General features: G+C 45.7%; 1 protein-coding gene across 8 annotated transcripts in view; it reads right to left on the bottom strand.

Moving 5' to 3' along the window:
• agrn (agrin) overlaps window positions 1–14,510 on the bottom strand; it is a 188,445-nt gene that overhangs the window by 28,499 nt on the left and 145,436 nt on the right. For 7 of the 8 annotated variants that reach the window (XM_028992672.1, XM_028992677.1, XM_028992676.1 and 4 more), the window contains 8 exons: window positions 10,826–10,968; window positions 10,642–10,747; window positions 7,807–7,923; window positions 7,420–7,584; window positions 6,163–6,306; window positions 4,712–4,836; window positions 4,440–4,545; window positions 1,106–1,501 (listed from right to left, as the gene is read on the bottom strand). In XM_028992672.1, the coding sequence (XP_028848505.1) occupies window positions 1,106–1,501; window positions 4,440–4,545; window positions 4,712–4,836; window positions 6,163–6,306; window positions 7,420–7,584; window positions 7,807–7,923; window positions 10,642–10,747; window positions 10,826–10,968 (1,302 nt within the window). The remainder of the gene's footprint in view (window positions 1–1,105; window positions 1,502–4,439; window positions 4,546–4,711; window positions 4,837–6,162; window positions 6,307–7,419; window positions 7,585–7,806; window positions 7,924–10,641; window positions 10,748–10,825; window positions 10,969–14,510) is intronic. The other variant, XM_028992675.1, reaches the window with a different exon arrangement.

Raw genomic sequence — 14,510 nt, 5'->3', positions numbered from 1 at the left:
TTGTAACAGTGACCTGCATGTTGGAAACACAAGAGACCAATCGAGTTAAAAGGCCCTTACAGCCACGCTGCCACTTCCAAAAGTGGTAAAGTGACAACCGAGATTGGCCTTTTAAACAAATTGCTTTCATTTATTGATTTTGGCCGCAACCCTCCAGGCTTAGCCCTGTAAATCGGTGCCAGCTTTATCACATCCCAACATTTGCCGTGCACTGTAGACGGTCCTTTAAAAATTTTGCCTGTGTTGAAGTCCGGCCGGTTCACGGCTCGACCGAGATTGCGTTGCAAAAACAACTCCAGCCCAGTAAGACTGGCCGTAAAGATGTCGGGAGGAAACTTCAAGGACGTTCAGGGCGGGTGTGATCTGCTGAGCGCGAGGCAGTGGAAAATGGGGAGGAGAATGGAAAGCGTCTGTTTCAATAGTGAGCACAGAATTATGATTGTGTGTGTGTGTAGCAGCGGCATGAGTCTGCCCTGTCCGTGTGATTGTTCCGGGGGACTACGGCAGTCGTCAAACGGTCCCCCGAGACGCTCTCTCCTTGGCTGACAGGACACGTGCGCGGCACGTCAAAGAGCGAGCGGTCCGGTGGTGACAACCGAATAAATCTGAGGGAAGGTCCTCCGCCTGCGCTGAGCATGGCTGCATCAATTCAGCCAGTCAGACTCTTCTTTCGGCTGACTCCTGGGGTCACGGAGCTACGGAAAGCTACAGAACGGTTGATTGAAAGTGGTGTGGTGTGTGTGTGTGTGTGTGTGTGGGGATTTTAATGCGTTTGCTCAGAGGAAAGACATATCAAACAGACCATGTCGACACAGACCATGTCATTTAGCGCAGTATTTTGCACAATGCCATTGTGTGTGCCGCGCAAATCTCACAGTCCTGCATAGCACTGTGCAAGCAGCCTGTCCCACCGCCAAGCAAACTTAATTATTCTAAAACTGTTAGAACTGAATAATTAATTGGAAAAACTTCAGTTGTATCAGAGGCAGACATGAAGATATATCAAAAAGCAAAATACTGTTGTTGAAGTGTCTTTAATTCATATCCTGAGCATGGAATTACCTTACGGGGATTGTGGGACATGTAGTGAATGGAAGAGATTTACCACTAGGCTCGTCTCCACTGGCTTCGGAGCCACTGCCACCATCTTCTTCGTCGTCATCTCCACTAGACAGGCCACTGCCCGACTCCTCAATTCCAGTGTCAAGTCTAATTAGCGTGGGTGGTGGCATTTTGTGAGGGACCTTAGCGATGGTGGTAGTGGGCCGTTTGGCGGTAGTAGAGGGTGCACTCGTCGGAGGCCTGAGGGGTGCTGGGGCCTCAACATAATTTATATTGTTGACGTTGTCGTCTGCCTCAATTCCCTCGGTGGTGACCATCTCGGTGGAAGTGGGATGTGGCCGGGGCGTGGTGACCTGGACGTGGGTGGTGGATAGGGCAGCGTGAGTGGAGATTTGTGGAGAGCGGGTGGGTCTGGAACTCGACTCTGAGATGGTTTCTGCTGGGGAAAGCAGGAATGGATGATGGGTAAGCAAAAATGGAAAATGCCTTAATGCCCTTCCCTGCCTGCCTTTTCTTTCTTTGCCCCCTCTAACGTGTACCCCTTTATTCTTGCCTCCACACAAGGAGCTCCAATCCTGAAGGAAGACCGTCAGGCGATGAACCTGGAAACACCGCAGGTCCTGAAGCTCAATTGTAGCCTGAGCTACGCGTTCTCCTGCTGGTTGCTCCTAACTGGATAACTGAATACCCCACTGCAGCCAGCACACGCACATGACATAAGTATTCACCGCACACGGATACAGTAGAGAGCTCCACAAAGTCTGCAGGAGAGACGTGTGAAAAAGTGAGTGCGTACATGTGTGTGTGTGTGTGTGTGTGTGCTTGTACAGTAGAAGAGAGCCGCAAGTGTATGTCTGCAGATATGAATTATATATCCATATTCAAATGCTGCCCTCCTGTAGGGAGGCTTTAATCACAGGCAGCCAGAGTGTGGTGATGAATGATTGATATAAATGGGGCAGAAAAGCTGGAGCTTCAAAGCCGGAAGAGTCGGTTCAGAGCGCGGCGGCTTCCGACCGCCCCGCTGCAGCAACGCTGTCAACACTGACACACACACACACAAACGCACACTTTATCCAACATTCACAAACATGCATGCACAGACACCTACCTATCGCGCTTGAACATCTCTCCACAAATACACTCACGAATGCACAAACACGCACAGAGGCTGATCAGAGTCTGTACTACACCATCCGTCATGCTCAGATTTCAGTGCAAACACACTAACAGCCGCAGTAACTGGGACAAAAACTCCACCGGGGGGAGAAAGCAGGGAGATCGGAGCTGGCGTCCGGGTGTGCAAAAGCCCACACAGCCCCACCACCCCGTTTTAGAAGTGCGGCTTTAATTGCCTGTGATCGTCACAGTTTCTGATCAGCGATTATCCGCTGAGGTGTGAAATGTGATACCTTTCTGAAAACGCTATATTTATCTTAGTCATCTGCGATCCCACAAGGTGAAGAGAGCATGAGTGAGTGAGTGAGTGAGTGAGTGAGAGAGAGAGAGAGAGAGAGAGAGAGACGCCCATTCTACAGCATCCTCTCCTGGGAGTGCAGTAGATGCTATCACAGTGTTGTGCTGCACGCAGGGTTTCTCCATGGCTACACCTGTCAGTCAGGAGGTAAGTGTTGCGTTGACACCCGCGGTGAGGGAGACAGAGAGAGTCTGAGCCACTGGTGTCCCATCAGTCCCCCTGAAAGTAACGAGAAAAAAAAAAAGAAAAGCAAAAGAAGACGTGGGGTGCGCACTGGAAGCCTGCCTTAATCATGTTTAACGCTCCATTTGAGCTTCCAAGAGCAGAGCCGCAATGCTGAGGACGGGAAAAAAAGGATCTTCTGAGCAGAAAAAGAAATCATTGTCATTTTCACTTGCCACGGCTCTGTAGTTATCTTTGCACGGCAGTTATTAAGACAGCTTCCTGTCTGTTTTGCACATTACAGGGACGGGGAGGTGGAAAACGCAGAGGGGAGATGGTGCACGAGGAAAGGTGAGGGAGAGGAAGAGCAAGAAATAGATCAAGGGAACGAGAGAGAACAGCGATTGGGCAAAAATGGAGCAATCCGGAGCAAAAAGCAGCAAAACGAGGGGACGGGCGAGAAAAGAGAATCCTTCAGACACTCCTCTCGTGCCATATGCTGGGGTGCGCAGGCTGCCAATTCGCCAGCTCACACACAGGTGAAGACACCATATGGGCATGGAGACAAGTGCCAAATTGCGGACCGCTGCTCCATCACTCAAAATACCTGCATGTGATCGCGTACGTCCCCTGAGGCAATGGGGCTGCGCTTGTCTGATCAATATAAGCCGCCCTAGAATACACAGACTCATGGATGGGACTAATTTATAGTGATGACAGTATACTGCAGGGAAATGTGTGCATGTGAGAGAGGCAGATAGATAGAGGAGATATCCGTTAAAGATGGAGGGGACAAGAGCTTGGACTAATTCCCACCCGTTCAGACGTGAAATGAGTTTGTGATCCTGTTCCCAACTCGAGGGCTGTCGGAGCAGCACACCGCAGCATGTCCTCGGGATGAAATTAATAACCTCCGCCGTTGTGGCTCGTTCTCCTGCCAGCACAAAGCTCCGAACAGAGAAGGAGGAGAGCCTTGATACCTGAGGCTTTTTTCTCAGCCAGAGTCATGTCGTACAGAGAGCCGGCGATCGATACTGCGTCGATATGCGGCAATCAGTACACCATCAGAGATCAAAAGCACAGAGTGGGTGCAAACACACACACACACACACACACACACACACACAGTTATTTAATATTCTGTTTCTCAGAGCAGCTTGACCTATTTCTAACCAGAAAGAGACGGTCTGTGATTTCCGATGCTGTTTTAACCCTGCCGTTTTGGACAACGGTCCAGGCGAAACACGGCACCTGGTGGAGGCGTTGCTTTAAATGCCAGCAGCTGGCATCTGTCCTCCTCAAAACCCATCAACCAGGAACTCTCTTTGTGAAGCTAGCTGGCACCATGGCACCCACCCCACATGAAAGTGTCACTGACCGCCTCCCCTATGGCCCATGCCGAAAGAGTCACACACCCCAAAACAACGTCCCACGCCCCTATCCCTGAGGAATAAAACATGCTGTGGCAGTTGTGGTGGCCTCATGACAGGGGATGAGCCGAACCTGTGCATAAAGGGCCACATCCGACTTCTAGGGCATTCAGAACTGGGAGACAATGAGCAAATGGAAGCTTTCTATCTACAGGACAGCATCTGTCTCTTTCTCTCAAAAATACACACACACTGTCCTGAAATCTCCCTCAGTTGTCCACATGGACACAGACAGGAGGACTGGCAGAAGCAATAACGGCAGTGGTAGGCGTGTGCCTGTGTGCTGTGCGCTTTGTTTATTGACTCACCTGTACACTGGCCTGTGTGCTTCACTTTGATGTCTTTGTCTTGCCGACAGGCGATGGTCCTCAGCTGGCACTCATCTGCATACGTCACTCCATCTGTACCACATACCTACAGAAACACACACACAAACACACACCAAGTACAAATTCTGTAAATGCACACAGCCTGTAAAAACGTAGACCTGCACAACCGCAGCACAAACACAATACACAAAGCATGCAATTTCCCATTAACACAACAACAATACAAGCATGCATGTAAATGAAAGACTCACCTTAGTCTTGCTGGGCAGGTCACAGTCGGGGGAGGGACATTCACAGTGGGCATGTCCATTTAATTCCACACATGAAGCTCCAAATTTACACAACACATTCTTACAGGACGTGAGAGCATTAGCACCTGCAACAGACATGCATCAACTCTAAATCTTTGTGAGTTAATAGCCATGTAACATACATAACTCCCGTGATGTATAAAAAATTTAACTTAACCCAGAAACCGCAAAACATTCACCGGGATTTTCCAACTATGTGAAGACAAACTCACATACACACCCAAACACAAAGCAAAAATGATTTAAGAGTGTGTGTTTGTGTTGAGTGTTGTCGCTGCTCAGTGTGAACAGGAAGCTCCTCAGCACAACCCCCTGATGACTTCACAACACCGAGGTGCCCTTAGCGGAATGTCAGGCTTTCATGTGGTGCCCTTCATCTGCCAGGAACCCCCCATCCAGCACTCCCTTTCAGAGCCCCCAGGTCCTCCCGAGGACCCTCTGCTGCGCAGAGTCTTGTGGCTTCATTAAACACTTGACTTCCTGTCAATATCTCCCTGGGTCCTAATGAGACGACGCAAAAGCAGCACAGTGGGCAGGAGCTCACACACTTCCAGCTCATTTCACCAAAAAGCAGCACTAGGGGGTCTCAGCACATCGCAATATAAGCGTCCCTGGTGCCAACTTCAGCCCCTGTCATTAAAGCAGCTCATCTTATGAACATATTGAGCAACTAAGCATAGAACTGTTCATGTTTTGCGCTCATGATCCAGAAAGGAGACCGTAAATAATACAAAACATCTATTAAGAAAAATGGACCTGGATATTATATGCCACTGTGGTTATTGGAAAATCATTTACATTGATTAATTAATAAACAGGAAGTTTAATGTTGCCTGGTACCCTTCCGGTAACCATGGCAATGTCACCCATTTCACCCATTTTCTGCCACAATGACAGCCTCATCTTCTGGTCCACACTGTCCTGTCTTTTCTTTAACTCAAAGCCAGATACCATATTTCTAAATATGTAGTTGTGTGTATATATATATATATATAAAAAATGATATCCGTGTCGTGAAAATGATGTACAACTTTTTAATCTATACTAATCCCTTGCTGAATAGTAAGCAGTCCTTTCACTTGTAATAATTTCTGAAAAGCCAGATGATTGGATTGATATGACATATCTACCTGTTTTGAGATTGTGCCCTACATAGCCCTAATAATATATTGCATTAATGATGATAAATGAGATGTAACATATGCAGAACTGTGGAACATATGGCATCCTCTGCTTATGTATTCATCAGTGTAAATCCAAGCAGCAAGCCTGCTTTAAAAATACAGCAGGAGATACAGCCACAGTCCTCTCCTCCACAAGCCCCATCCTTCTCTCAGCTTTGGCACTGGTGTGTGCGGGAGCAGGTGGCACCGCGGCGTGTGTGTTCTTACCTTTGTTACAGCCACTGGCGCCCACACTGCTGCCATCCGGGCAAACGCTACACCTCAGGCCTTTCAGGCCAGGTTTGCAGGAACAGAGGCCCGTCATCTGTTCACAGTCGTCCCGGACGGAGCCGGCCGCGTCGCAGTTGCACGCTGCGGAGGGGCAGGGGAAAAGGATGTGCAAAGGATAGAGGGCAGAAAGGTTCAGACTTCAGTATTGAATCAGCTTTGGCCCTAACACTTCCATTACCTCCACTATTGCTTTAAAATGAGATTTATGCCTCACATAAACACACACACACACACACACACACCGCTATAAATGTGACCTCACTCCAAATGAAAAGAACGTCGGTGTGCAGTCGGTGTTACGGGTTAGAAAGAGTTCAGTCACACACCACCCCAAAGTACCTGTTCATACAGCTCAAACCAAAGCTCATTTTCTTCCTTATTGTTAAACCTTGTTACTGACACAAACACACACACACTGTGTTTGTTTGTTTGTGGGTAGCCAGAAGCAGTGAAGCAGCAGAACACACCCACTGGTCTTGGCTCGTCTCAGGAGCTCGGAGGAGTGTGGTAAATTGGTTCTGTCAACATAAATGTCGATGAGGGGCTGAGAAGCTCGCTAGCAGGAACAGACAGGGCTTCTCATCATACTGCGCCATGCGGAGGGTTAAATATGCCTCAGGGGTGGAGGGGTCACCTCTGCCTTGTTTGTGTGTTCATTGCTTTATTCATTCAGGCCGGCATTTGGGCCGTCATGCTCTAAGGAAAAACACCCAGTGAGTAACAGCGATGGCTGAAGTGGTCCCAATGGGCCAAACAGATGGACCATCGTGGCATAATGTGCAGTTACGTTCTGACAACCATTCTGTTTGTCAGAGTGGACATTAGGACACCGCTTTTCATTCTGAGCACCTTTTTTGCACAGATTTTGATAATGTTCACTTTGCGCAAGCAAAGATAAGGGAAGCTGAGGATCTATCTGGGGACATGATAAGATGGAGAGTATGTTATGTTTTGGTAGTTAATGAGAACTGGGTAAGGAGAACATTTAGATTTCAGCTGGCATTCTTATCCAGAGCCATGACAATTTATGGGATTGAGTGTGTTGTGCAGTGATGGCATGCTAGAACCAGCATTTGTAGTAGGACGAGTTTGTTGACCACTAGGCTACTATCATGCATATCTAAATAAAGTATTTCCTGATATTATAGCACAGGAGCTGTAGATTTGTTCAAGAGAAGCAAAAATATGTCTTACGTGTGCAGCCACTCATGTTTGCCGTGACAATGGCCCGGAAATTCCAGAACCCAGGCTCACAGCGGTCGCACTTCAACCCTCCAACTCCTGGTTTGCAGGAGCACTGGCCAGTGGCTGGGTCACAGGTACCCCTGTATGAGCCATAGCTGTTGCACTGGCACGTTTCTGGGAGGAGAAAACAAGCACGGCAGAAAGAATGCTCAGCGTTAACAAGCCAGTGAAATGTGGAGTGTTGCTGTGATAATTATGACTTTGTGCAAGTCGCTGTGTGAACGCTTTGAATAACCACTGAGTAGACAACCACGCACGTTTTTAAAAAGCTTCCTCTGTTTTTTCAGATGGTCGAGGTTGATACGGTGCCAGGTTCAGAGGAAGTAGAGTACTCACCGGGACATCCAGCCCCGCCCACGCCAAGAGCAGCTGTCTTGTTGTCCTGGCAACAGCCATAAACAGTCTGACTGCAGTGACTGACACTGGTTACGGGGCTTACAGGTGGAGCTACACCTGTGAGGCAGGAGAAACAGGCAACATGTGAGAGACAATTCTGATGAAGCGAAATTAAGACTACGATGGGTGCAGAACCCAAACCACTCACATTCAGCTTCAGTTTATAGTCTAGGCCGTCTTTATGTAGAGCACATTGTTATTTTCAGTGCCTCAGAGAGTTGTTGGCCATGATTTCCACTGTTATACAAGCTGAACACTGACTACTTTACTTTACTTAGCAGACGCTTTTATCCAAAGCGACTCACAGGAGGAAGACACCAGCAATTCTCGTTCGATTTCTATAGATTTTGAGTTTACAAAACTAAGAGCCCTGATAAGGCCTAACTTGGCAGGCCTTATCAGGGCTTGTGTGCATGTGCGTGTGTAAGTGTTAGATTCGTCTGAAATACTTTTCGAACAAGTGGGTTTTCAAGCTAGCTAGTAGTGTTGATATAAGAGGGTGCACTTCCATTTACAGCCCTGTGGGCAGCATTTGAACTCAATGCCAGCAGCTACCGGGAGCCAGTGGAGAGAGGTGAGAAGAGGCGTGACATGGGTGTATTTTGGCTGATTGAAGATCACTTTGCATTATATCAAAGTTTCATTTCTTCAGAATTGTACAAAGGAAAGGTTTGTGAGGGGTGTACTCACTTTTGTGCGATACTGTATACAGAAACATCCAATGCAACTGGTACACGCACTTGCTTGTGGGGACTGACAATAACATTAACACAATAATTGCTGCAAGCGAGTGGGAGACCTTCCCCCCTTATGAGGAATTATGAGGAATTAACGGCAAAACTCAATCTCAGTAAAAATACAATTTACAGAAAGCGCGGCAGCCTCGGGCAGACAGATGACCGTTCTATTCACAACACTGGCGAGAATGGCGAACCAGGGCGAAAAAACAATGCCATTAACTCCACACAACACAAACAACAGCACTCCCACCGCACTGATGGCAGCTGACACCTCCCCAGGGTGTGTGTGTGTGTGTGTGTGTGTGTGAGCCTCCGTGCATGTATGAGAAAAACGGACGCTAGGCACTTCACACCGACTTTGACAGGCTGCAGCACCGTTGTGTGTACCTGTGCCTGGAGTGTGCGTTTAAGTGTGCTTTTGTCTGCAGCTTTGTGCGCGGGCCAATTTTTTCTTTTGCGACAACATGACAACTTGAGTTGAAAACTATGCGCAGCTGGGTGCAAACATCCAACCAGACAATCGACAGCGCTCCTCCAGGCGTGTAGAGGTTTCTCCACACACACGTCTAATCTTTTTTAGTTTTCAAAACGTTTGCGAAGACAGACACACACACATATTTCTAAACTTAAACCTTATGTTACCTAAAGTCAGAGAGGAAAAAAGGTTATTATTATTATTATCATAGTGTAATTATTTTATGGAGGACCAGCAAAATAGGCCTACTTCTGGGAAATTGAATGTGTTTTTACATTTGTGAGCACACAGAAACACACTCACACACACACACAACATACCATTAAGACTCTACAGAAAAATATGACTCGTTCAACCCTTTGACATCAGATCACAAACAAGCAAATATACCTTAAGCTTGTTACTGTCTAAATGTTTTTGTGACTTTTCATTTGCAATGCAACCAGTACAAACAGTTCTTTAAAGAACCTTCACAGACCTGTATATATTGTATGTATAGAAGTCTATATTTAACACATGAGAGTGTGTAGAACTGTGCCTTGGTCTGGGATCAGGTCCAGATGGGCCGTTTTCCTCCACCGCCGCACCTTTTAAGTTCACGAAGCATGCACTTTCCCATTTCCATTTATGTTTTTTGCGGCAGGAAAAGATGATCTCTGTCCACAGTTCATTAAGCTCCCACTTACTGCAGCTCTTCAGCGCGCAGGGGCTATTAAGACAAAAGCACTTTTAATTCCATAATCTCTTTCTTTGGCACCTTTTTTTTCCTACAACTGTCTCTAACTGTGCAATCCCACACTATACTGTGTGCGCAGCTCCTTTTAACCAAATCTACTGGAGCCCTTTCAGCTACAGGTAGGAGCATGCATACCAATCAGGCCAATATCTCTGACTCCAATAAGCTTTGGCCTGATAAAAAAAAATGAATTAAGGAGAGTAATGTACTTTCAGCACTTCATTTAGCGCATTGGGCCAAGGTTGCACAAAGGCAGCTGAGGCCTAATTTCCAATTAACAAAATGGGTGAGGTGCAGCAACGCTCTAGCGCTCTGAAAGACAACAGGTCACTTGGTGGCCAAAGCGAAGTCACTGTGCGCATATTAAATGACAGGCGGGGGACTGCGTAGAACACGGAGCTGCTGCAACTACAGATATATAGATAGAATAGAACATCTGTTTTAACTTGAGAGCATGAAAAAAGATGGGGAGGGGGGCTTGAAAAAGAAAGAAAGGAAGGGAGGGAGGCATGCCTGTGAAGCTCTTCTCCAGGCCTCGGGGAATCTCATACACATCTCTGATCACAACTCAGCTCAGCACAGGACTAAAAGACTGTGAAGCTACCTACTGACAGAATCCTACACACATAAATACACACACACACACACACACACACACACACACATGCAAGCTCATTACTGCAATAACTGACACAACTGCTGCCAGACTGTTTACTGAAATGTAAATGAGAAGGTGGGAGAAACAGGATCAGGTTTGTGAGAAGAGGAAAAGCAAAATGGTGGTGTCTTTAACAAAATGGCGATGAAGGTGGTGGAGCCGATACCTTTGCAGGGTCCCTGTTTGTCCACAACGATCTCCTCCTGTCGCTCACACTGGGCCTTCTTCAACTCGCACTCGTTGTTGTAGGTCCGGCCGTCAATGCCGCACAGCTGAAGTATAACACACAGGTCAACAATGACGACTTTTTACCTGACTGTGTAGTTATTCTCATCAGCGGAGTAACGGACCTGGCTGCGTGGGACGTTTTGACAGCTGAAGTCACACACACAGCGGTCGTCCTCTGCATCGTCGTCCCATGAACCTCCGAACAGCCGACACCGCTCCGCTCCGCAGCTGCTTTCTCCTGAACCAGACCCCCCGGATCCACAATCTACAAACATGAACACACAAACGCTCAAAAATTTCTTTCTGCTTTATTGGGTGAAATACGCCGTTAGATTATCCCGGTAAACTTTAAATAAGTGTGTGTGCTCTACTACACAACAAACAACAGAAATGACCACTTAAAAAAAATTATCAGGACTAGAAGCAGAGCTGGCAAAAAAACATCTCAGTCGGCATCTCATTTTAATCAAAGCTAAAAACCAGCAGCAACGTTTAACACATTGAAACCAGGCTCCCTGTTCTCATTAGTCACAGTGACCAATGTCCCCAGGCTCTGTGCCAGGTGATTCCAAACAATGTCTTTATTTCACGCCTTTGGAACAGTCTGCCAGAGCATGGGAAGGTGCCAAAATGTTTAAACATAAATCTTAAAAACAACCCTTTTAAGCTATAAATAAATTAAACTCAATTCTGATCAATTGGAAACCCAATTCTGCTTGGCTCCATATTTATTAAAAAAATAACTTCAATGTATGGTTTAAAGGTGATTATGCTAATGTTTTTTAAAATGGTAAAATAATTTTATGTGCAAAGAGACAATCACTCACTCACTATCTTTAACCACTTAGTCCCGTTTCTCAGAGACACAGATGCCGTAGCCTGGAACACTGGGCTATGGGTGGGGACTCATCCAGGGTGAGGCGCCAACACACTCACACCAACGGTCAATTTAGAGTCACCAATCCACCTGGATGGACCGCGGGAGGAAGCCGGAGAACATGGACATGCGCCAACATGGGGAAAATATGGCAAATTCCACCACACACAAGGTCCGATCCGGGACTCAAACTCACAATCTCGGAGGTGTGAGACCACATCGTGCCACTGTGCAGATATCACCAAAAAACAACAATTATTAATTTAATCAGTCTTTAAAGTTCAAAACTACAGCTAATTCATCCAATTTATCCAACTCTGTTTCTTAATTTTTAATCCCTGGATTCTGTGTGCGTATGGACATCATAGGATCGAGCTCATTATCTGTTACCAGAACTCGGTTCCAGCACAGTTCCAGACCACAGACACATTATCATGTCTCAGTACAGCGCCGTCATTACCCAGCACAGCCCCGGTGTTTCACCTTGTGCTTTGGAAGGCCGTGGCTAATGTGTGGTGTTCGCAGAAGTCTTTCATATGCAGCGCATACAAAAGTTCTGCTATTGAAATGTACTCCACATTGAAGCCAAGTTTGTTCCAAAAGTGCTGCTGGAGAGGGAGGATAATGGCGAACCGTGGAGAGGAGCAGCGATTGACTAAATAAATTAAGTGCAACATTACTGTGCAAGCAGCAAGGCCAATTTTACATATCAATTAATACCGGAAAGAAACTGGGACTGTTAGCTCTCACACCCCTAAAGTGAAGCTCTTTAGCATTGACACCGATTCTGTGATCCTACTTGTGCAACATTACGTGGAATGTAATTATCATCACTGGATTCATAAACAGTGAGAGAAAGAGAGGGAGAGAGAGGGAGAGGGAGAAAATGTAGAGAGACTTCTCTGAGCGCCTGAGTCCTTGGAAACGTGTCCCAGAGAAAAGTGGCTGAAAAAGTAAAAGTTCTCAGGGGACAAACGCGGCAATGCTAATCTCCCAGCTGCTGAGGTTTAACAGGTAAAACATCAGAGATGGCAGTTTCTTCAAATGAAACATGGCTTCAAGAGGCTTCCTCTATGAGCAGCAGAGACAACTGTTCCTTGAGCTTAATTGGTCAGCGGAGTGCAGTGCTTTTCATAATAACGTCCTTGGGCACAGACTGATACTGGAGGAACCTGTGCTATCTGGGCAGAGCCGACATTAAAGAGAGAAAAGAGCAGCGATGGGGATATTTGGGCAATCTTTCAATATTTTCTTGCACTTCATGCCATGTTGGGTGAGATGCATGACACAGTGAATAAACAGCACGATGGCCAATTTTGCTACTCAATTTCATAATTTAATTCAGGCACGGGTCAGTAAACACAAATTTCCCATCTATATCTTTTTGTAGGATTGGCTGCTTGTAAATTAGTTTTGGTAATTGGCAAAAGTGTTTCAGATGTTGTAAATTTGTTTAATTAAACATTCGTTGTTTAATGAAATGTTCATTTGATTTGCAATTCTCGGCCACCGTCATCAGGTGATGTGTTTTACTTACTTGCGAGATAGATGCAAAAATGGATGCTGACGAGGTGAAACAGCTGTCAAGCAGCTGGCGATTATATTTTAAATCCAAAAATTTCCTTTCCCTGTTATTATTATACATTTTTCCTGTATCGAAATCATACAGTAAAAACACTAACTGTGTAACTGTGTGACACTACTCTGCAATGTAATATAAGGAGAATAAAAACAAACAAAAATGTAATTAATCATTTTATTCTGTTAATGTGCGAATGTGGTTTTGGTGTCTTGGCTTGTTTTCAGGGAAAAGAACCATGGGAAGGTTAGGAACCACTGCAATAGAGAATGGACATAATTTTATTGAGAAGATGATGCCCAAACCTGTAAATGTTGTAGTTTACTCTGTGCGATTTGACAAATCATATTTAGACCATTTGTATGTTTTAGTTTAACGACCTTTCTTTTCTCACTTGGAGAGCGAAGTCTTTTGAGCTACATTAGTCTCCAACCAAGTGAGCAATTAAATATACCATCGCAAGGCTCTTTTCCCCCCACTAACAAATTTCAGGGCAGATACGCCAGCTCAACGTGCACTGCGCCAACTGTGCACATTGCATTTTGTTACATGTTACAGGAGAAAATTATTCTGTGGTCTCTCCATGCGTACTTATGGATATTCCTGTTGTGTTATTCTTCATAAATTCAGATCACACGTAGACAAAATGACAAGGAAGATTCTATTATAGATGCTACATACACCCTTCAATGAAACACATCCATATTAGCATTTTTATCTTTATGTCTGTCATTTCTAAGCACCTATATATCTGCAAAAGTCACAATTTTTTATAGTTTCAGTACAATGAAAAATGTCTATTATGGATTCAGCATACAGGACACGTTATAAACGTTTCTTTCTGTAGCCATTCTCTATTTATATTGCTGCAGACTTCTCACAAAAATTAAAGTGCTTCTGAAATGAATAATAAAACAATTACAATACAAAACAGTAAAATAAAGATCAACTAAAAGGCAGCAAGCAGAACATTAATTCTGTTCTTAGGTATTTTATCATAATCCTTCAATTAAACGTTAATGCACGTCGTCCACTCAAAGATGTAAACATTACAACACATGAACACACTAAGACATGTACATACAATCACACACACAGACAAAGCCATTCATCTCCTCCCCCCTTCAGGCTGTCTGGTAAACGTACTAATTTCTGCGCTGACGTAGGGAGATTATGCGAGCTCACCAGCTAATGGGAAAATCAATCGTTTGGCTGCTGAAGTGCCACTTAGCATAACCCATCTCCTTAAGCAGATTAGTGGCAGGGAGGAGAGAGGAGAAGGGCGCTAAGCAGCAGCCAGAGGTCTGCGAGGGGTTATCAAAACCACACACCCACACGTCCACACAGAACA

The sequence above is a fragment of the Denticeps clupeoides genome, chromosome 10, assembly GCF_900700375.1.
Source record: "Denticeps clupeoides chromosome 10, fDenClu1.1, whole genome shotgun sequence".
Classification (NCBI taxonomy): domain Eukaryota; kingdom Metazoa; phylum Chordata; class Actinopteri; order Clupeiformes; family Denticipitidae; genus Denticeps; species Denticeps clupeoides.
The sequence above is the reverse complement of the archived record's forward strand: the minus strand, read 5'-3'. Positions and strand labels throughout refer to the sequence as shown.